We start from the raw sequence: 21,032 nt of genomic DNA, 5'->3' as shown, positions 1-21,032 counted from the left end.
TCATAAAAGGCAGAATTTAAGCAGTGTAATCTCTGCATTTGGCTGTCCTGAAGAGCTTTGTAAAATGCTGCTGGTTGCTTATCTTTGGCAGGAGTTAATCTGCCTAAGTCCACCTGTTTTCAAACACAGACATTTAAAAGCTCTCTGAGTCCCAGTCCACTCATGAATGAATTAAACTGCTTCTCCATCTACTACTTAATAGTTAGTGCCTCAAAAAAGGGAGATATCCATAACACCATTGAGTGAGAACTTAAGAATGGCTGTATTGTGTTGGCTCACTGGTTAGGTGCTTTAGTAGTAGCTGTGATACCTGGAGAAAAAGACTAAAACCATGTATGTGATGTGTCCCTGAAAACTCCTGAGCTGAATAACAACCTGGCCTTCCAAAGTCATAGGGTGCCAGCTATACAAGTAGGCAAAAAGTGTACAGAAAACCCACTTGAAATCAAAATTGCTAAATATTAGGGCACCTTATGAAATGTCCATCTGCATTTTCATAAGCTCTTATACCTGGCTCTTAAAGTTCCACCTTACCAGAGTTAGATTTCAGGTAAGAAGGGGTGGGTGTTAAAACTATACAATTTATGGAGATAATTAAATTGACGTCAACGTGATCTGGTAGTTTGGAGGGGGGGTCGTTTGTTGGACATGAAGGAAGAGCCAAAGCATAAATGAGCACAGTCAAATGAAGACTACTAAAAATAAATTTAAGACATGATTTTATAGAGGCAGCTCAGCTGATGATGAAAGCTACTGTGACAAATGACTGCAATATTAACACAAGCTTGGTTAGTCAAGTCATTCTACTTTTATTTAGCAAATTGTTAGCGTTTAATTACTTTTGTAGGTTTTATCAGTAAAAGGATATGAAAAACTAAAGAAAAATGGTCCGTGAGCTGGTTTCATTCTTTGGTCTTTTTCTAAAATACTTTAATATATACATGTTAGTGGGACTTAAAGGTACTTCTTTAGCAAAATTATGCTATAATCTTAATGGAAAGCAAGATTTATAATCATAATGGAAAACAGGGTTGTTTTAAAAGATCAAACCCTTAAAAGTGGACCAAATATGAAAGGTATCTAGCACAAACTTTCATAAAATGAACCATTTTGGATTTCAACACTAGGCTTCTTGCATAACAAGCATGTTCTTGCAGTTATGCTGTAGAATAGAAGATACTTGTTGTAGTTTACTATTGGTTGGAAGATTTGGGTGTCAGTCTCTAATGAAATTTACATCATGTTAGAAATGGCTTTTTAAGTAGGTAATTGTAATAATAACTAAGGTTATGTTACTCCAGTTCTGTCAGATTAAGCTTTGCTGTGCAACAATTTAATTATGGCTTGTATGCACTGACGTGGGGAACTTGTCTTGATTGTACTATATGAAGTATCCCTTTAAAAATAAGGCCCTTAAAGGTGTCAAAGTTTTGATCATGGTCTGTCCTGCAAAAAGAAATCACAAGAAGCTTTGCCTCTCTGAATTATGTGTATTGTGGTAGTCAAAGTCCTAGTTCAAGAGCTAGCTGACTTTCATTCCATTTTTATTTTGGGCTTGCTTTTGATATCAGTTGCTAAAATCATCAAAGGACATGAACAATAGGCTTATGCATTCACTGGGAAGCATTAAACCAATTTAAGCCAAAATTTGCAAATGTGACTCATACTTTTCTGTGCTTGACTGGAGATGCTGGAAAAAAAATCTGGTTTAAGTTATGCTGCTCCCTTTCTATTCCAAAAGGCAGGCCTGCTTAAGAGTGTCTGTTGTTAGGACAGATGACTGCACATTGCTGCAGATTTCTCATTAGGAGTAGTATGCTACAATCCGTCCTTTTTCCTTGTGTCTTAAATTATGTTTGTGCATCTAGGCAGAAATTTGAGGAAGACACATTACGCTATTAAACTCAGACTATCATAACTTGTTAGCAACAAATGCTTATATTAATGACTGGGAGTGAAGACCCTGTGCCTTAAAACAACCAATAAAATTACTTTGCAGAATACAAACAGGAAAAAATATCCCATTCTTAGCTGCTGTAAACAGTAGGGTATCTCTTCCATTTTCATTACTGATTTCAAAAGATACTAAGAAAGTGATCTCTTTTTGTATTAACAGTGCAATGCAGTAAGTGTGTTGCATGTGTCATTGATTTGGTAAGCTCTTAGGGGCTGTGTAATCACGTATCACTGTCTAATACTGATATACTAAAAGAAACACCAAGGTTCGGTGGAATTTGCTTTGCCGTGTGAGATTTCAGCACTGTGCATAAAATAATATTATTTTTTTTCTGCTGCTCAGTTTTCCTTTTATTTCTACACATTTCTTTAACTATATATTCCCTTAAGCTGTGAGTGATAGCTGACCTTTTCATTTTACAGGATTCATTTTAGTCGCATGGCAAATGCTTAAAAAACAATATTTAGGTAGATTTCATTGAGCAGATGAATTAATGCAGGCTCAGTTATCAGTGATTGACGTTATGTGACATTTTCCCTGGGAATTTATATGGAACTTTTTCAGAAGAATCATGTAATGAGCCTCTTAATCATATTTCATGCAGTTGGTATTGATGGATATGTTTTTCAGTGTGCAAGAGACTCCAGAGAACATGGCTGTTGATTGATTTAGGACAGACAGGCTTAAACTGCAAGGAAAACAAAGAAAAATACAACATGCTAGTTATGAGAAGAGCAAGCTACGTTTTTACATGCAGTAAGGAAACATTAACATATTGAATTGTTTATTTGGATAAGTATATCTATTACAAATCTAGAACATAGTTGATATTTGATGTGGACATTGTAATCTGTCAAAGTAGTATTTTGACTCCTGTTAATACATTCTAAATATATTTTTGTTGTTGTGATAGGTGAAAACAGCAAAGCAGAAATAATATTGCTTATGTCATGAAGGATTAGAACATGGAAGAACACCTAAAGGTAAATTCAGGAGTAGTACAACAAAGGAGATTAAATAGATTATGATTTATTTATTTACTATTACTGTTACACAGTCAGTGAGGTGCTATTTTTTGTACGACCCGCAAAGAAGAATGTTTAGGCCTGAAAGAGTTAATGGGCCAAATAGATAAGGTAGTCTCGGGACTGGATACTTACAAGTTTGAGTGACCTATATACAGATAGGCTTAGGGCCTAAGTCAGAAATTATGCATGAATGAGCTGTTCTGTTGATGCCAGTAAGATTTCTCACAAGCTTAACATGATACATGCGATAAAAAAAATCTTGAGGTATCACATCATAACTGAGTTCTCTACACAGTGGTGGAAATTGATCCAGGATCTCTGAAGTGTTAGTTTACTTTCTTCATAGCTTTTCTGATGCATGAGATGAGAAGTAGGATCAATTCCTGTAAAGAAAAAGATGTGAAACAGGTGAATATAGAAGTGCATATACTGTGGGATGCGAATTTGAATAAAACACTCCACTTAATGAAGATGCCTGTCTATTTTAAAATAATTTTTAAAAGAACTCAAGCAATATAATTGTGGAGTTGCAGAGGCAGAAATTTGAGATGACAATTCTGCTCTTCTAAAACAGTAAAACAATGCTAGATAGTGTTATTTAACTTAAAGTCAGTGCAAGAAGATAAATAGCTAAGGAAAACCTTGGTGGTTATGTTAGTCAGTTCTTTACCAATTAGTTTGCTCAATAGACAGAATAGAAGTATAAATTAAGTTTTTTGTTTTCTTCAGATGTTTCTGAATTAGGTGGAAAAAAAAGTTAGTTAAATAGTTAATGTGACAAACAAACAAATTGTTTGGTGCATTTTAATTTTTTTCCTCTACAGCTCAGCCTCAGTAATAAGAGGCTGGATGGGATGGCATACTTAAAGATTAATTTATGTTAAGACTGATAAGAATTTTTTCCTATAACATTTGACCATAGTGCTTACAATATAGTTGACACTTAGTAGGAAAAAAGAGAGTAAATTTTTAACACAGAACTCTGTACTGACTTAGAGATGAGAAAACTCAAGTGCATTAAGTTTAACTTGCTGTTAGTTCATCTTGACTTCCTGGGTGTTCGTCTTTTTGAGGATGGTGCCATGAAAGGAACTACAAGAATGCTGGTTCACGCTGTGCCAACTTTCCACTCTCCCTATCTGGTGGTGGTTGTGAGGAAGTGCAGCAAAGGCTTGTGCACTTTACAGTAGAAAATGTGTCAGGTTTCTGAACAGCCACACAAGAACAGCAGCTGGAAGTAAAAGCAGGCTCTTGGACATCAGTTGCAAAAGCTTTCCTCTGCCAGTTAGAGTCAAGGATGAAAGGCGAGAGGGTAAGACAAGTGGGAGATGAACTGAGTTGAGGTATTTGCATTGTGTTGTGCAAAACAAGCTTGACCTTGCTGAAACCTTATGAACATCATATGAATATAGCTTTTAATGAAGGTGATTGTGAAGTATCCGAGGATTTTATCATCGTGTTTGCTATCTACTGCTAAGTCTGCAGTTCAACTAGAATTTGCGTAGTTCAGAGCTGTGCGTTGGTGAGGACGTCCAAGTGTTTGTTTTATACTGTAGTGAACTTAAAACCAGGGCTGCTGGTAGTTATCAAAACAATGTTTGAGAAAAAGGAGGAAATTTGGAAAAGTTGCTTTTTGCGTTGCTGTAGATTGCTGTAGTAAGCTCAGCTTACTTTCTGGTTTTGAAAGCTTATATTTATTTTGAAAGTTGCATTTGGAGTTGAATCAAAGAAAAATGGATAATGATGAATGTATCTTCATGTTCTCTCTGACGGAACTTTGAGATATTTTAGAGGTAATTGCTATGCACTGGAACCATGTACTTTGTTCTTAAAGTCAAGGTATTTCTTGAAGGCAGTAATTTAAATGGTCATTTGCTCACCTCCCATTGGGAACATACCAGAAAAGGCAGCTAGGGGCTGATGTAGCTGAAATAAGGAGTGAGCCATAAGAAGGTCAAGATAGTCAAACTGGAGGCATTTTGTGTGGATTTAGCCTCTCATAATTGGTGGTCTGTAACTTCTTAAAGACTCACTCACCTAAAGCTTTTAAACTAGAAGTGACTTCATGTGAATTAAGAGAAGTGAAAGAAAACTCTGGTTCTTATATATAGTTCTTTTACGTAGCAATCTATATAGTCATTGGAAACAAACTTTCAGGTGCAAACATTTCTCTGTTTATTATTGCCATCATTTTTGTAGCTCTTATTCTAGAAACAGTCATCTTCAGAATTTCTTCTGTTCTCCTGGAATGAGTATGCTAAAAGGACCCAACTCTGTCTTGTCTCTTCAGCTTTCGTTCTTCAGTTCACTCAACCCATTACTCTTGGTATTGAAGTTTTAATCTGTTTTAGGCATCTAGGCTAAGCTAAGGGTTCAGGCTTCCTCTGCCATTAAGGAGTATAAAAAAAGTTTATCCCGCTACATTCTGTAAATTGATGTCTAAACATGCTTATATCTATCTATTGATTACCCTGAAAACACTTTCTCTTACTTTTGTTATACAGCTACCTAACTTCAGATACTGTTATTACAGGCCCTGATGACAATTCCCTCTCCTTTTCTCTTAAGTTGCCAGGTATTTTACTAATTTTCCTTCTATCCAGTATTTACCCAATGTATTGTATTATTGCTCATCTAATGATTAATTCATTTCTCTTAAATGTTGAACAGGTTTTATGCAGATTTAAATTAGAATCCAGTGGTTACCTCAGTGTTCAAATATTTATATATTTTAACTTCAAGCAGAAAGCTTATAAAACCTCAAAAATAAGAATCCCAGTTTATTTCCACAGGCTGTAGCAGTAAGTTACTTATAATTTTGGTCACTGTATTTTTTTTTTTTTTTTAACAGCATAACAATTTGTTCATTTCAAATTCATTTACCTGTCTCCTGAGGCTGTGTATGTTTTATGATTCTGTTTCTTGCCTTAAAAGGCCACTAAGTTGTGTGGAATTTTCTGAAATGATTTTTTTCTTTAAAATACTATACAACTTGGTTGTTTTGTGATGATTTAATGCTTGCTATGCCTGATATGGCTGTAAGAATGAGTGAGGTGTACAAGTGAGGACAAGCTCATTTATTTCATCTATATGGATCATCTGAGCAAGTAAAAAAACTACTCAAAGGCAGGGTGCAATTTCGTACCTCACTATTTCAGTCAGCAATTTGTATTTTGGGGATTTTGAATATCATATTGTGTTTCTGTGACCTCTGTTCTTAAAGCTGTATGTTATGAAGGAGTCTGTGCATGTTGCTTCAGTGCTGCCTCAATGATAAAATAAATGTATCTAAATATGTTTATTGTCTTATTTTCACAGCAATGTATTATTCTGATTTGTTGGTGTTTTACACCCATCTTAACATTTTGCTTTTGAAATCTAAGCAGCGGCAAAAGCTGAGCATGGGAAGTTAAGCGCAATGACTGTGCTAGGCCTCCTTTACTCAGGCTATTCTGCCCAGTTACACCAGATCTGATCATATCTGGGCCTGGTCACCCCGTTGTTGTGTGCCATTCAATTTTGAACTCTTGTCATCTTTTGTGTTCTGTGTTTGCAGAAAAAAAAACAAATATAAAAAAACACCAACATTTTATAAAGGTGCCTTTGGCAGCTGAGGGCAAAGTAGTAAACCTACATGCTGTGTATTAAATGCCCACCAAATTGCCATGTTCTTTGAAGTCAGGTTTTTAAGAATCATAGATCTGGTTTATGGTTTGATTATTTTTATCCAAGGATTGTGTGCTTTGTTGTTTTCCTTTGGGAATGGCTCTCTAGCTCTGTTTCTGTTTCAGAGCAAGATTAGAAGAAGAATGGAGAACTGATTCCTCCCTTCCTTCTCTTTTTACAGCTAATAAAGTGTCTGCCTGCCACACAAACATCTGGCCATTCTAATTTGTAGCTTCTTAAACAAGTGTGAGCTCAGGTGGAATTCCACAAATGGGATAGATCCATTTGTGACAGGATGTTGATCCCTGAATTTTGGAACAGTTGTCACGGAATGGCAAGTGGATTGTGTTTTGTTTTGGGGAATTAGTTTATTTAATTAAAATCTTGACTAAACCAGCAGAATTTAAACAATCACTTTATTTCTCACGATGTTGGCTCATTGACTGATTGCATGGCAGAACAAACCCTAGATATTTAAAGGAACTGGAAGAAGAGGTGGGTCCCCTCACCAGTGGGTTTTATTACAGAATGGATCTTTAACACGTTGGCAACTCGTACTGCCTACTCTCATGAAGGTCTTGGAGGAGAAATGAGGCATTTTCAAAGAAGATTTTGTTTTGTCCAAGTAGAAGTATTTTAAAATAAAGTATGACATATTAGCATTGTTGAATGAAATTAATAACTAATGAATTAACATTTCATGGTTAGCAAAATTTGGTAACTTTTCTGATAAGGTTGACTTTGAACTGTGCACTTGTCCAAATATTTTGTATTTAGTTGTTTACTTGTCTGTCACTTGGACATCTACCTGAGGTGTTTATCTTGTTGCCTTGTTTTTAGTGTACCCCAGGGAAAAATGAAATGGGCTACTAGCCTTTGCATTAAAAGCATGACTGATGGATCTGCTTAAGCTCATAAAACCTCAGAGTGTTTTCAGAGATGCATCCAAAATTAGGCTGTGTCAGCCCAAGCATAACTCATGCTCCAGCTATTGGTGAAGTCTCAAGCCAGAATGTAATGATCCATATGGTTCTGCAGTTAAAACTATAATATTAAAGTACAGTGGTGCAAATTAAAGACTGAATTTGAGCTCAATTTCTGCTTACCATTGAACAGATATTTTTCATGCTGGATTAAACCTTTAAACCATCAGGCTGAAAAGGAAATTTGGCTGCTGGTGAAGGCAGTGTGGATCACTGAGCAGTACCAGCTTCGTCTGTGTGGGAGACTGCTTTCCTGGAGGCTAATCCACTTTAGCTGAATGTGAATTGTCTGAGGACCATTGCAGACCTTATCTTTCAGTTAAATTCTTTGGCCTTGCCACCTGAAAAACAAATGTAGTTCATACTCTGTATCAAAAACTTGCACAGAATACTCAGAGGATACTATGAGAGGAAATGAACTCCATATAGCAGCTGTCACACAAAGCTGTGGTCCTGTGGCTTACTGGTGGCTACAGTTCTGATAGCCCATTGCGCTATTAGGCTATGTCTATACCAGTAAATAAGACGGATAAGGGCTTGTTTTCTGGCCCTAAAAGCAACTGGCACAGCATGACTTGTGTCCATATGGCTAAACCTTTTCCTCTCTGCAAAGAGTCTGGGTTTATCCATGCTGTCTATTTCGAACAGCCATGGCTTGAGTTATCCCCTGAGCCACAGCCTGGGCCTTGCCTGGGAGAGTGCTAATTGGCAGGGGGTCAAAGCTTTGCTGGAGATTGGGTTTGTTAAATGCTGTGGATAATTACAGAGTGACTGAGTCAGTGGTCTGATCCTGCTGAGTTTACTATGGTAGGTGTAGTAATAAACCCTGTGTAAGGACCATGTTGGAATCTCTGTGGTGCAATAAAATAGCCTCCTAAAGGTAACTTTGATAAATCTACAAGGAAAAACTGCCAGTTCTTCATAGAAGTGATTTATGCTCTACAGATTATTTCTTTGTAAGCTTAACCCATTGTATGTGACATCCAGCCCTTGATCAGACTAGAAACTTTATTAGTAGCCACACTGTTTTTTTTGATGATTCCTGTGTACAAACAGTTGCTCTTGCACAGTCAGAGAATGCAGAGCATGCAGCATTTTGTGTCACTGAGCATTTCCAGCCTTTCTGCAGGCACTCTGATGGAACTGAGTGTACAGAGAAGGTGTGTAATCTAACCCTGTAAGAGCTAAGTAGACAACTGTTGTTTTGAGATTTTACTCTCATTATTTAGGAATGGATGTAGGGAAGAAAATATTATCCAACAAGTTTATTTAGTAGTGAATTTCTGAGAAAGGCAGCTTGTTTCTCCCAGACACAAACTGGAGGTCTTCTTTTGCAAGAGAGCAGGTGGTTGCTGGGTACCTTGCAGTTCCTGGCAAGCCCTGAAGCCTCACAGTAGCTATTAGAGTGCATTTGCTACATCTAAATGACAATGAAGTCTTCAACTCTGATTACAATTTTTAATGGAATTAGAAAAGTGCCTGAATTGGTTAGAGATTTTTTTTTTTTTTTCTCTATAGGTATGTTTCATTGCTGTGTCTTAATACATGTTTGATAAACCTTTTAAACTATTTGATGCTTCTTTTGTGTTGCCGGTTCAGAAGAAACCCTGATTGAAATAGAAATTGCAAAAATACAAGGAATGACCTTGTGATAAATGTCACTCTTGGTTGTATTGGATGATTTCCAGGCAACAGATTGATGTGAAATTATGGCATTTTACTGTTGAAAATGATAACACTTTCAGAAGAAATTACTTATTTGCAGGAAACACTCAGTTCTTGAAGGAAGCCACCTGGGTCTAGGTGAACACTATCTGCTAAACCGTTAGAAGGTGTAGGACTTTTTTTTCCTTTGAACTCAGCAGTGCTTGATGGACAGGTTGCAATATGAAACCTGGTGTGCTTGTTGACTGCCTCACCTTCTGCAGGTATGAGCTGGAGTAGAGACAGAAGTAGCAGAGGATATGTTCATAAGAAGTGCTTCTTTACTGGAGTTCTCCAAGGTGAAGTTCATAGCCTACATAAAGGCATTAACAGTTTGGCAGAAAACCTACTGGGGCTAAGTTTAGATTCTCTCTAGCAATGACAGATGGTAGATGTGTTCACTTTATTTGTTCACAGTTTACAGTCTGAAGACTGTGAGTGGTATATTTTGTTAAAAAATATGTGGGAGAGTGACAAAGATAAAGGTTATTTTTCTGGAAGAGCATAGGAGTGGAGAATGGCACTGATAAGAGGAGGGAAGCAGTGGTAAGAAGGGGTTTTGCAGCGGGAGGGCAGGCTGGGAGGGAAGAGTGAGGGGCAAAGACAGGAGTCGAAGTTTAATGGATGGGAAGAAATAGATTCCTGCAAGGATCTGGAGTCTGAGTAGGGTTGCTTCAATGAAGGAAGGCAATGAAGATGGATGTTCTGGAAGGTAAGACTGCATGAAAGGCTCAGTTGCTCTCCTCAATGTTATTTTCAGAGAAGTTCTGTAGCACTTTGCCAATCTTCAGTTTAGGTTTTATGATCTGAGAAACTAGGGCAATAACAAGGGCAGGTTGTAAATTTAGGTAACTGCATCTCTATCCTTGTTCCTCATTCAATAACTTGAGTATTACCTTGTTCACATTCTGGTCGGGGGTGCTTATTTGGAAAGGACTGGTTATAAAAGCTGCTGTACTAACTGCCCCCTTTTCTCATGCAAGTAATTGTGTATGGCTTATTGTTTCTTTCTATATAGAATGATAATATACTTAAGTATTATCTCTAATAGTGTTCATGTAGGGTTTTTTTTCCAGAGTCCAGTTTTTTATCTCTTTTTATTGAATGCTGATTTATTATGTGACTGTTCCCATTTAATTACTTAGTTAGGAAGTATATGTATATATATATGTTCCAAAGGGATTTGTTTCAGTTCTTCCAGAATAAGGTTTTATATTTCTTTATTGATGAAAGGACTCAGTTGCAAGATTGATTGTTATGGGGTTAGTACTGAAAACTTGGTATAGATCTCATTCTAGCTCACAAGTGTATTGCTACTTAAAATTTTTATACAAGGAAAGCAAAGGCTAGTGAAGGTGGGAAAATCAATCCTGTTCTTCCTTGACCTTCACGGATGGTTGTTTCTAATGGTTAATAACATTTATTTTCTTTCCATAGGCAATGTTTAGTCTCTGCATGGTTGAAAGTGAAGCTGATGAGGTGAACTTGCATGGTGTCACAAGCCTTGGTTTAAAACAAGCTCTGGACTTTGCGTATACTGGACAGGTACTGTACAGCTCTTCAAGTTAAGAGACACAAATGAAAGCAAACTTCAATAAAAACTGAAGATGACCTTTACAGAGGTACTAGAAATTATTTTTCTTGTGCAATGCCCAGTACAAGGTCTTTTGATTAAGTAGATCTTACTTTGAATATGCTAGTTGCGTGATGTGTGGTGGCTTTTTTTCTTTTTTTTTCTGTAGAGGGACTGTCTAATTTCCACATTGTTTATGTGCATAGTTACTAGGTAGTGAACCATGTAGGAAGTCATATGCCCTTTTTATGGTGGCCTGGCTGTTCATAAAAACTTAATGTGAGTTGATTCTGCATGTTAAATTGAATGTAAAGAAAGGCAAAATACCCTATGTGTTTTCCTATAAAACTTATTATAAACTCTGCTGTATTTGACAAACTATATAACTGAGTGGAAAATTAGTCTCTTACTCTCTGGACAGATGCAGTCCAAGCATCTTTGTAAATCCTTACAGATACTGTACATTTTTATTGTAACACTTTTTATGATAGCAGGTTATGTATCATGTTATGTTACTTCAGAAAATGCAGAGTGATGCTGCTCTTCCCTCCCCCACATCATCTCCTCCCCCTGAAAAAAAAAAAAAAAAGACTCGTATATGTGGACTGCATGGTTGGAGAGTGTTGCTATATATCTCTGTTCAGAGGTCATGGATAGTGAGCTCAGAACTTCTAAATACTCATCTATTTGTGCTTTGGATTAAAAAATTCTAGATAACCAGACTATTTCTGGAAATATTGTTACAACAATTGAGTTAATTAATATATATTTGTGTATTAGTTAATTTAGAAAATAAAAGTTTAAATTCCTTTTATGTTATTATGGAAAAGTTTTTGGGTTGTACAAATTTAAGGTATCTGTTTCCATATTGTGAACTGAGCATGTGGCCTTAATTTTTTCAAAGGGAATTTAATAAAAATAAGGAAAGGTGCTTTTTTTTTACCTGTTATAAAGGAACTATTTTTGTCACCAGCCCACACAACAGTTACACTTTAGCATTGGCCTTGGATTAGCACTTGAAATTTCTTTGTGCTATTATGGAAAACATAACTTATTCAAAGATTTCTTTGATATAAGTAAGAGACAGAGATGCCATGCTGTATTACTGAATTGACTGAAGATCTCATTACAAGGCTTGTCATCGATATACTATTTGTTTTTCTTCAGCTGAAAGTTTTCATATATAAAAATGAATGTTTCCTGTGCTGTGAAGCACCTGTATAATCGGAAGTAGTTTGACACTCTAGGTTGATTATTCTGAAAATAGAACTCTTGGTTGCTAAATAGAAATATCCAAAAGATACTTTCCAAAGCCAATTTTGAGAAGATAGCTTGTAACTGACTTCTATGTGAGCCATCCTGTCTGCTGTGAATAGAGGTACAGCCCCTATCTTTCAGTGAAATCCGAAGTCTAATAAAGCCGTGTAAAATATGTTCAGGACCCCGAAAAGGTGGATTTGTGTGTGTTTTTTTGTTTTGTGTTTTTTTTTTTTTTTTTTTTTTTTTTGTAAGCCAACAATCCACCTCATCTTGCTTCTAGGATAGTATTCTCACCTCCTTAGTAAATAATATGTGCCTTCTATCTTTGATCTTTTAGAGACTTTAGAGTCTTGTATGTACAGGGCAAAATTTGCACACTGTCCTATCAGATACACAAAACGCTACTTTGAAGCACAGAGAAATGAGAAAGATACTCTAGGAGTTCTCTTAAGATGCCTTTGAAGCATAACTCAGTGATATGTGTGTCTGAGAATTAGCAGCGTCAAGTTTTCCTTTTGTCCTTGAAATTCTCTTCTGGCACTGCATTCCCGTGTACTGAGCATTGCTCGTGTACTGACTCAGGCTGGCAGAATCTGGTTGAGCAGTTCAAGGTAGTGAGTGGGAGTAATCCACAAAGACTGTTAATAAATAACTGGATTACTGTGTGCTTACATCAGAGAGTTCTGAAGACAGTCTCGTCTTTAGTTTGGGTCTGTGAACTTTCTGATTTTAACAAACAAACAATGATTCCATGTAATTCTATGAGAATATCTCGTAGTAACCCAAAACTCATTCATGCCAATTACAATCTTATATTGCTCTGAAAATGTACATATCAAGATGGTAGCTGATGTGTCTCTTAAAAGTGAAAACCATGAATTTTTTTTTTTAACATATTTAGCCAAAATGTTAGTCCAAAAAATTTCTGTTTCTTTAGCTATGCTGTGGAACAGACAAAAACTTAGGGACAGTACTGAGGTATCCATGTATAAAGAGTTTAGTTTCAACTTTCTTCTCTTTAATATTTTGCTAAACTTAATTTGAAGTGTAGTAACTCAAACGTAACTTTCTGTGTAAAATAATATGTTGGAGACATCTGGTGGAAGTATTTAATACTACACGATGGCAATATTTTCCTGCAGTTTTTGAAAGTTATCAAAATTAAGAAATTTAATTTTTAGCATGACATTGCAGTCTGAAGTGAAACTGTCATCCCTGCATCTTTTTTCTTAATTTGAAATACAGCTGTGGACTTAAAATACCAACTTTATCTTCCTTTCTACTTAGGCAGACAGTGCCTTATTGTAATTAAGAGAAAATTGATTTTGTAATTGATATTGTAATTGTAAGAGAAAATCGATTGTCTGACAGAATAAAAGTAAAACTCATGTTAAATATAATAATTTCAACTGAATTTATCCATTCATATGGTCTCTTCTCATCATGAAGAAATGTTGGTATAGAAACTAACAAAAAAAATAGCAGCAGAATTTGGTTTTGTTCTATGCATGTAGGCTCTCAGTAATTCTCTAATAATGTATAAGTTCTGTCACGCATCATTACAAGAAAAAGTGCTTTTGATCAGAAGAAAACGTTCGGCTTTTGAGAAGTTTCAGTACTTAGAAGTACTTACAAGAGCCTTATAAGTGTGTGTGTGTATGTATGTGTATATATATATAAAAAAAGTGCCATGAGGGTCTTCATTTTAGATGAGGCTTTTGCATTCCTCATCAAATATAGGTCCAGCAAACTACATTATCTGTTGATCTTGTACACATATATAAAATTGGAACTGCCTGGCAGGCACTGTGGCATAATTTCAAAAAAAGATTTGTATAAGAGCATTGGGTTTAATTTGCAGTGGAAGATTGTGATCCTAATTCAACAAAAATACAAATACACAACTGGACTGCTATGTATATTTAAATGCTTTGCTGACGTGGATCTTTCTTCTTTCTAATTATGTTCTATCATATGTCTTTTGTCTATAGTAATAGAAATACTTTGCATTTAAATAGAATTTTGTTTGAGGACCTCACAACACATTACAAAAGCAAGTAATCACTGTCCTTACTTTGTTGCATCATAAACAGGAAGTTATTTGGGGGGAAAATAACTTTTCCAAAGACCATACAGCAAACCAGCAGCTTTAAGTAAGCCTTAATACCAAGTTCTCCTAACCAAGTCCTGTTTTCCTAACTGGTGGTGTTTCTTTTCTTTTTGTAAACCATAATATTTTCTTTTTGTGTGAATAGAAATTAGAGTTGTCTTCTTGAAGTTGTAAAATGATTCTGAATTACCAAAGCTGAAAAGAAAAAATCAGAGGCAGCCCTAATATGAGAGGTCCTTTATGTTTAGCTCCTCCAAAAGTGAATTTTAGAGGAAGCTGTCCTGTGGTATCATCTTAGCCCAAGATTAACACAGCCTTACACTCTGCCTGCAGAAAGAATGTTGAAATGTTTCCTTTTCTTGAAAGCTGCATAGAAAGTTGCATTTTAATGATTTTTTAAAAGACTTTAAACTTTTTCTGTTTCTTAGCATATTTAACAATTTTTCTTTCACAAAATGCTAATGTGGTGGCAATCTTTAATAAAGGGGTTAGTATATTATTCTGGTTGCAACTCTATAACTTCATGATATTTTTAGATATCTTGTTATTTATATTTCATGTGCTTGGGTTGCTCTCAATATTACTTTAATGCCTTATCAATGTGAGTCTTATTTAACTACTGCCTTTATTTACTAACTCTATCTTGTATTCAGTTAGTTTGAAAACTGTTGTCCTATAATAGCTATTACCACTTTACCAGATGGGTTTTACAAACTGATAGGAGAACCATCTGGCGATTTTTCAAATTCATGCACAGGAACCTATCATTAGTTAAAGCGTTATCTTACAGCTCCTTTGTGAAATAGTTATTTTTCTTTTTTTGATCAAACACTTCAGCACTTTTTTTGATCAAACATTTTCTTTAAAGAAATACTCCAAACATGTGAGTGAAATGTCTTCTTAGATAGTAAAGAAACAATAGCAATAAATATTTTTAAGTACAACTATTTCTCCTGATAATTGCTTTGATTTCTTTATAGAATCTTGGTTTTAATCTCTCATCAGCCCATCCTCCCTCCCTCCTTGTTTGGTGACAGTTTTTCTAGTGATCAACCAGTATTTAATGTGCCATTTTCATTTCAGACAGGGAGCAGATAGCTCTCAATATCTTAGCACCTCTTATTCTGTTAAACTTTTCTAGTTCACTTGCAGATGAGGTATACGGCAAAGCGGTATTGTGATGGTTGATTTTCTTGGCTAAGTGACGTCTTGCGCCCTGCACATGGCAGTTCCACTGGTTGTCTTTTGATTAAAATGAGTCATATGGTTCGGTTAAACTTCCTGGTGTCCCGAACAAAAGTGACTTCAACCATCCTTGTTCTTTTCTACCAGTGACAACATGCCAAGGTCCTGCAAAACTGATTACAGCAGGACTAAGTTTTACTGTAAATACTTGACATAATATTTCAATGCAGTTTCAAAGCCAAAAAAATCGATTTGAAGCTTAGTTTTGGACACTTCCTTTTTTTACTTTTATAAGGAGGATAATCTTGTTTCTCTACCTAGCAGTAGGTTACAGCCACCAGTTGTTAGGTTCACAGTTCAGCTACAGATTGCCCAGAAGGCTTAGAATAATGCAGAGATTAATTAACTCAGTATATGCAGTTTATTGCAGAGAAAGTTAAATGTTTCATGTTATTTGCTCTTGATAGGTATCAAGCTATGGACAAGACAGCTTTTATAGAACTGAAAGTAATCAAAGTAATGAAATATCTTCCCAAAATATAGTGAATTTACTTTGAGTCTTACTTATAATATTGATATTTACTCATTTACTTATAATAGTGGTACTTACTTCATAATGGTGTATGAAGCTATATCAGGGAAAGTTCAGACTGGACATTAGGAAAAAGCTCTTAGAGGGTGGTCGGTCACCAGAACAGGCTTCTCAGAGAAGTGGTCACAGCACCCAACCTGTCAGAGTTCAAGGAGTGTCTGGACAATGCTCTTAGTCATATGGTTTAGGTGTAGGTAGTCCTGCAAGGAGCAGGTAGTTGGACTCAATAATCCTTATAGGTGCCTTCCAACTGGAGATACTCTATGATTTATATGTAGTGCATTTAACACAGATTTTAATTTAGTTTTCTGGAAAAATTTTAACAGCATATGAGAGAAATTCTGGTCATGATTCCTTCTGGCATTGGCTAATGAGACATCTGGGTTTTCTAACAAGTACTGTCAAACACCACATGCCTGGGCCTTGGGCAGTTGTTTGCAGGGAACTAGAAAGTTCTTTCCCCCCCTCACACTTTTTTGAATCAGTGCTTCTCAACGTGCAAGGAGCTTAGGATTTAACTGAAGTGCAAATGAACAGGCAGGCAGGCAGAAGTGCTAACTGGTTGTGAGTGAAATGCAGTCTAAATTGCTCTGAAAGAAAACTTACTTTTTGATTGTTTTGAAGCACACAGAGCGGTCTCCAGAGAGAAAAAGCAAGTGGTACTTTTGTTAGATGCCTGTCTTGTTTGAAATGCTGATCACTAAAAATGGAGTCAAGAAGGAGTTTTCTTTTGGGCGAGCCAGGCAGGGATCTTAAGATTTTTTTTTTCTTCTTCTTTTCTTTCTTAAATTCCATATGGTTTACTTTCTAGAATTGTCGGAGATGACATTACATATTTCCTTACTGTTACAGAATAATGCTGGTTTATTTTTAATGTGAATCATGTCCCCACCTCACTTATTCCATGGCCCCACAAGCAGCTGTATGGAAATGAGAAGGAAATACAGGGGTATAAATGAGTAGCTGAAATGAAGGTGATAGAAGTGCATCCTCAATCTCTCCATTGTTGTCTAGGAACACACTTTAGCCTCCTTGGGCCTGAAGTTGCCTGAAAGTGCCTGGATGAAACATAATGGCCGGCAATATTCAGGTGATAAATTGAAAGATATTATTTTCTTTCTGGATGTAAACCTCATGAGGCTCCATAGAGGTGATAGTTAATCTGCACCTGCATCTGTGATCATGTGGCTGATTATAGCATTCCATTTTCTGCCTCAGGATTGTGTTTCAGAAGCTCTGGTTTAATTTATGAAAGTTTCTAGTTCTTGCATTTGCAGAGCAGCTTTCCTCAATATATCAAAAAAGTGTCAATGGCGATGCATTTCCATAGAGATTTAAGCTGTATGTTTAAGAACTGTGGATCTAAGAAATTGTGTAATCTGCCTTTCTGGATCTTGTGAACTCAGCATTCTCTTGCAAAGAAACACCTAATTTTTGCATCCTTTCTATCCCCCACAAGGGAGTGAACTGAATTTAGTGTGTGCTTTCTGAAGGGTTTGTGGGATGATGGAGGCTGCCTTGAAAAACAAGATTCCTGTTTGCAAACACAGTCATCGCAGGCAAGGAGGAAAAGAACTTGACAAAGGAGATTGATTTGAAAACAAGCTGTATGTGAGACCTGGTGGCTTGGGAAAGTAAGTTACTCAGGCTGTCTGCAAGATCTGCTCATTGTATACAGGGAGAAGGTTATTAAACTGGTTTTTTTTTGGTGGTAGCATCGTGGGCCAGAGAAAAGTTGAGAGCGTAATGAGAATTAAACCTCAGAAATAAGGGTTGAATGGAGGGTTGATTGTAAGATGCAGCCACGTGCTATAATTAATATAAAAATAGCAGGGAAACCAGTCTTCAAGTCTCAAGATGGCATGTGTCATACAGAAGCACATTCTTCACTGGTGAAGATGGCAACGTTTATCTGAAGTTGATGGTTCCCAATTACTCCAGACTTTCTGCCCTGATAATTATGCCTTGTAACCCTTGGGTTGAGGATGGAGTAGGGAAAATGATTAAGCTTTTCTCTTTTGTTTTCACCCTAATAATTTGTGATGAAATTTGAAGGCGTGAATCCCAAGTAGATCTTAGTTTCTCTCTCCTTAATTTTCAATAAGCATCACTCAGAAGACCTCAGAGCTATTGTTTTGAGGGTTAGGCAGAGGAAAGTCACTGTGTGTACTTGTGATGTGCATATGTGCATTTACTGTTAAGATTCAGCTGGATGGCCTATTTAGCATATAAACATCTATGCTGGTAATTAATAAAAATCAAGTAATTGTATTAACGCATAGAGGCTAAGAGGTGTGTAATAATTGTCGACTACCTCAGTTTCAGTAGAAGGAAGCCTTGCAATATTTGCTTCCTTCTTATTCTCCTTTTCTTGTGCATTTCCCAGCATGCAGTTTGCTTATGGTGAACATTTAGCATAGGTGAATTAGTGATTTTGCCTATACCCAAAGGAGTATTGAATAAAAATTCAGTTCAATTTAAGGCAAAGTCTTGGGAAGAGGCAAAATAGACTTTCTGAAGTTATTGTGGGAAACGCAAAGGTGAATGTGTTATCTCAGCAGAATAAATCTTGTATGGTCTAGGAAAGCTGTAAGAAATGGAAAAATGTGTAAGAAATATTAGTCTGCCATCTCAAAATGAACTTTTGTTGCTGACTTTGTGCAAATCACCTCTAGGTATCGACCAGTCAGCCTCCTTTCCTCTTGTACTGCTTCTCATCTCATAACACTACTAGTATTATTTGTAAATGGATTGCTGTAGCTTTAAAATACATTAATATTATCACAGTTAAATATAGTTTGTCTATGTCTACGAGGCAGTAATCTGCTTAGGGTTCCTGTTCTTTTCATATCGTGTCTTTAACAATGCTAAGCTGGTGGCTGGCATTTAGTAAGTAATATGACATTGGTTCAGATGAAAACTTCCTCAGTGTAAATGATGTCTGAATAACAAATGCTGCAAGGTCTAAACCAGCTTCTTTTGTCAGTTTGACCTTGAGTTCTCACTTGAAAATATTCAACAGTGCTGCTTATTTTTTTTAAATATACCTATTGGAGATATTTTTGTAACTGAAATCCTTTCTAGCTTTCCGTTGAACTACGTCTCATCATGCTTAGTAATCTCATTAGTACCAGCCAAAAACCTGAATTGTTCTGGGCTTGATTTTCATTTACATTAAGATCTCTAAATGTCTTTCTGGCTAGATAAAGAACTTTTATACAGTATGTAAATTACATATGCGTTCACCTATAACATAGTATGAATATATATAGTGATTTGCACAGGCTTTAAGCATGTCATACACTGACAGAACTCAATGTAACTGAGTTCTTTATATAAATAACAATAAATCCCCTTCTTTCCTGTTCCTAATATATCCATTAAGTTGGAGATAATTTGTGGTTTTGCTTGAAGAAATGCATACATGTTTGTTTGTTTTTTAGTTTCCCTTAAAACCAGTTTAACTACAAAAGATGCTTATGAGTGTCTTTCCTTTTGTATGCTGTCCTCCTTACTCCACTGCATTTGGGACATATAAATGATGCTGTAAGATAGAACTAAATTGTGTGGGAAGAAGAAAAAGCATCTGAAAAAAAAAGCTTTTCTTCCCTGTGGAGCAGTGAGAGACTGACCTCATGTGGTGTGAAACCAGAGTTGCCAGGGGAAATACAAGGATAAGACTCTGAATAAACTGAGTTCTTGGAAAAATTATTTTTTCTCAGGCATTTATGATTTTTCTTGGATGCTGCACCACTTATATTTAAATAATGAGTTTGTATAGTTTGTAATGTGATTGCTGATAAGAATTTGACCAGTTTCTGTGCTCCCAAAGACTTTCTTGTGTCCTGAAAGGGATTCTCTAACAAGCTGACCCCAAGACAGCAGGCTAGGAGCTCAGGCCCAATTATCCTGGCTGCTGCCTGTGCGTGATTTTAATTGAAATGAGTAGGAGTTTTATGTGAGCAAGTGACAGGATAATCAGTCTTGGTTTCTAAGCCCTTTCTGGCACTTCCCCAGCAGCATGTTAACTCTGTGCCTTCACAGCCTTGCTCTGTAAAATGAAGACAGTGGTTAGGAAAATTATGAAGTGGTACCATGCAGAATGGGAAGGCTGTTCCAAGCCTTGAATAATATTAATACTGGAGACTTCTGAATCGATTCTGTTGGCCTGATTCATCAGTGTATATGGAAGCATCCAGGTATATGGATAAAAAAAGGAAGTTCTGTTATTTTGAAAAGTTTCCTTTTAAAATAAATAACGTGCATTGCATTTTAAAGGATTTAGGGGGTGATGTGACTTATGGACTCTCACAGGAAAATCTGCTTAAAAATCCTTTGGGCAATTCAGATTAGCTCTGTCCTCATCCTGCAAAGGCTTCTCTTTATGCTTAATTATACTCCTCCTGTTCTTTGTGTGGACTTAAATATCTGAAATAACAAAGGCCTGTAGTATTTTCCAGAATTACTCTGAGTTCTGCATGACAAACTTTCCATTTTCTTCTTTACAGATCCTCTTGGAGCCAGGGGTGATACAGGATGTCTTGGCAGCTGGGAGTCATTTGCAGCTGCTGGAACTTCTCAGTTTGTGTTCTCACTATCTCATTCAGGTGAGGTTTCTCTGCCTGATTATCAGCCATTTCTGTTTGGTAAACTTCTGTTTCAAGCCTAATTTCAGTAGGAGAGTATTAGTACAATACCTGGTGTAACCTAAATGGCAAGAAACTGGATCTCAGGAGGCTTTAATTTAGAGTGTAATTTGGGTATCAGTTTGTGGTAGTTGCTTTCTCCTCCTATCCATTATGTCCATTTCAGTTCTGAAAACAAGGATGGTCCACTGATTAGTATCAGCACATGGAAGTTCTTCACTAGAAAATTTGCATTCTCCTGCCTCACTTTACCAAACGTTAAATATTTCCCTATTGTGATCATGAATGTTGTGAAGCATTGTGAAGATGCGTAAATGTTCGCAACAGA

At 36.4% G+C, this 21,032-nt stretch overlaps 1 protein-coding gene across 6 annotated transcripts in view; it reads left to right on the top strand.

Annotated features, from left to right (window-relative positions):
• The window catches only part of KLHL32 (kelch like family member 32), a gene marked incomplete at its 5' end in the record, with an annotated part of 91,923 nt that overhangs the window by 8,660 nt on the left and 62,231 nt on the right, over positions 1-21,032 (top strand). For 4 of the 6 annotated variants that reach the window (XM_082048409.1, XM_082048407.1, XM_082048408.1 and 1 more), the window contains 2 exons: positions 10,776-10,883; positions 20,567-20,665. The exons of 1 other annotated variant lie outside the window; for it this stretch is intronic. In XM_082048409.1, the coding sequence (XP_081904535.1) occupies positions 10,776-10,883; positions 20,567-20,665 (207 nt within the window). The remainder of the gene's footprint in view (positions 1-10,775; positions 10,884-20,566; positions 20,666-21,032) is intronic. One more of the 6 variants, XM_082048405.1, reaches the window with a different exon arrangement.

The sequence above is a fragment of the Streptopelia decaocto genome, assembly GCF_964273445.1.
Source record: "Streptopelia decaocto genome assembly, chromosome: 3".
NCBI classification, from domain to species: Eukaryota; Metazoa; Chordata; class Aves; order Columbiformes; family Columbidae; genus Streptopelia; species Streptopelia decaocto.
Note: the sequence above shows the minus strand (reverse complement) of the source record. Positions and strands in the feature narration are given on the sequence as shown.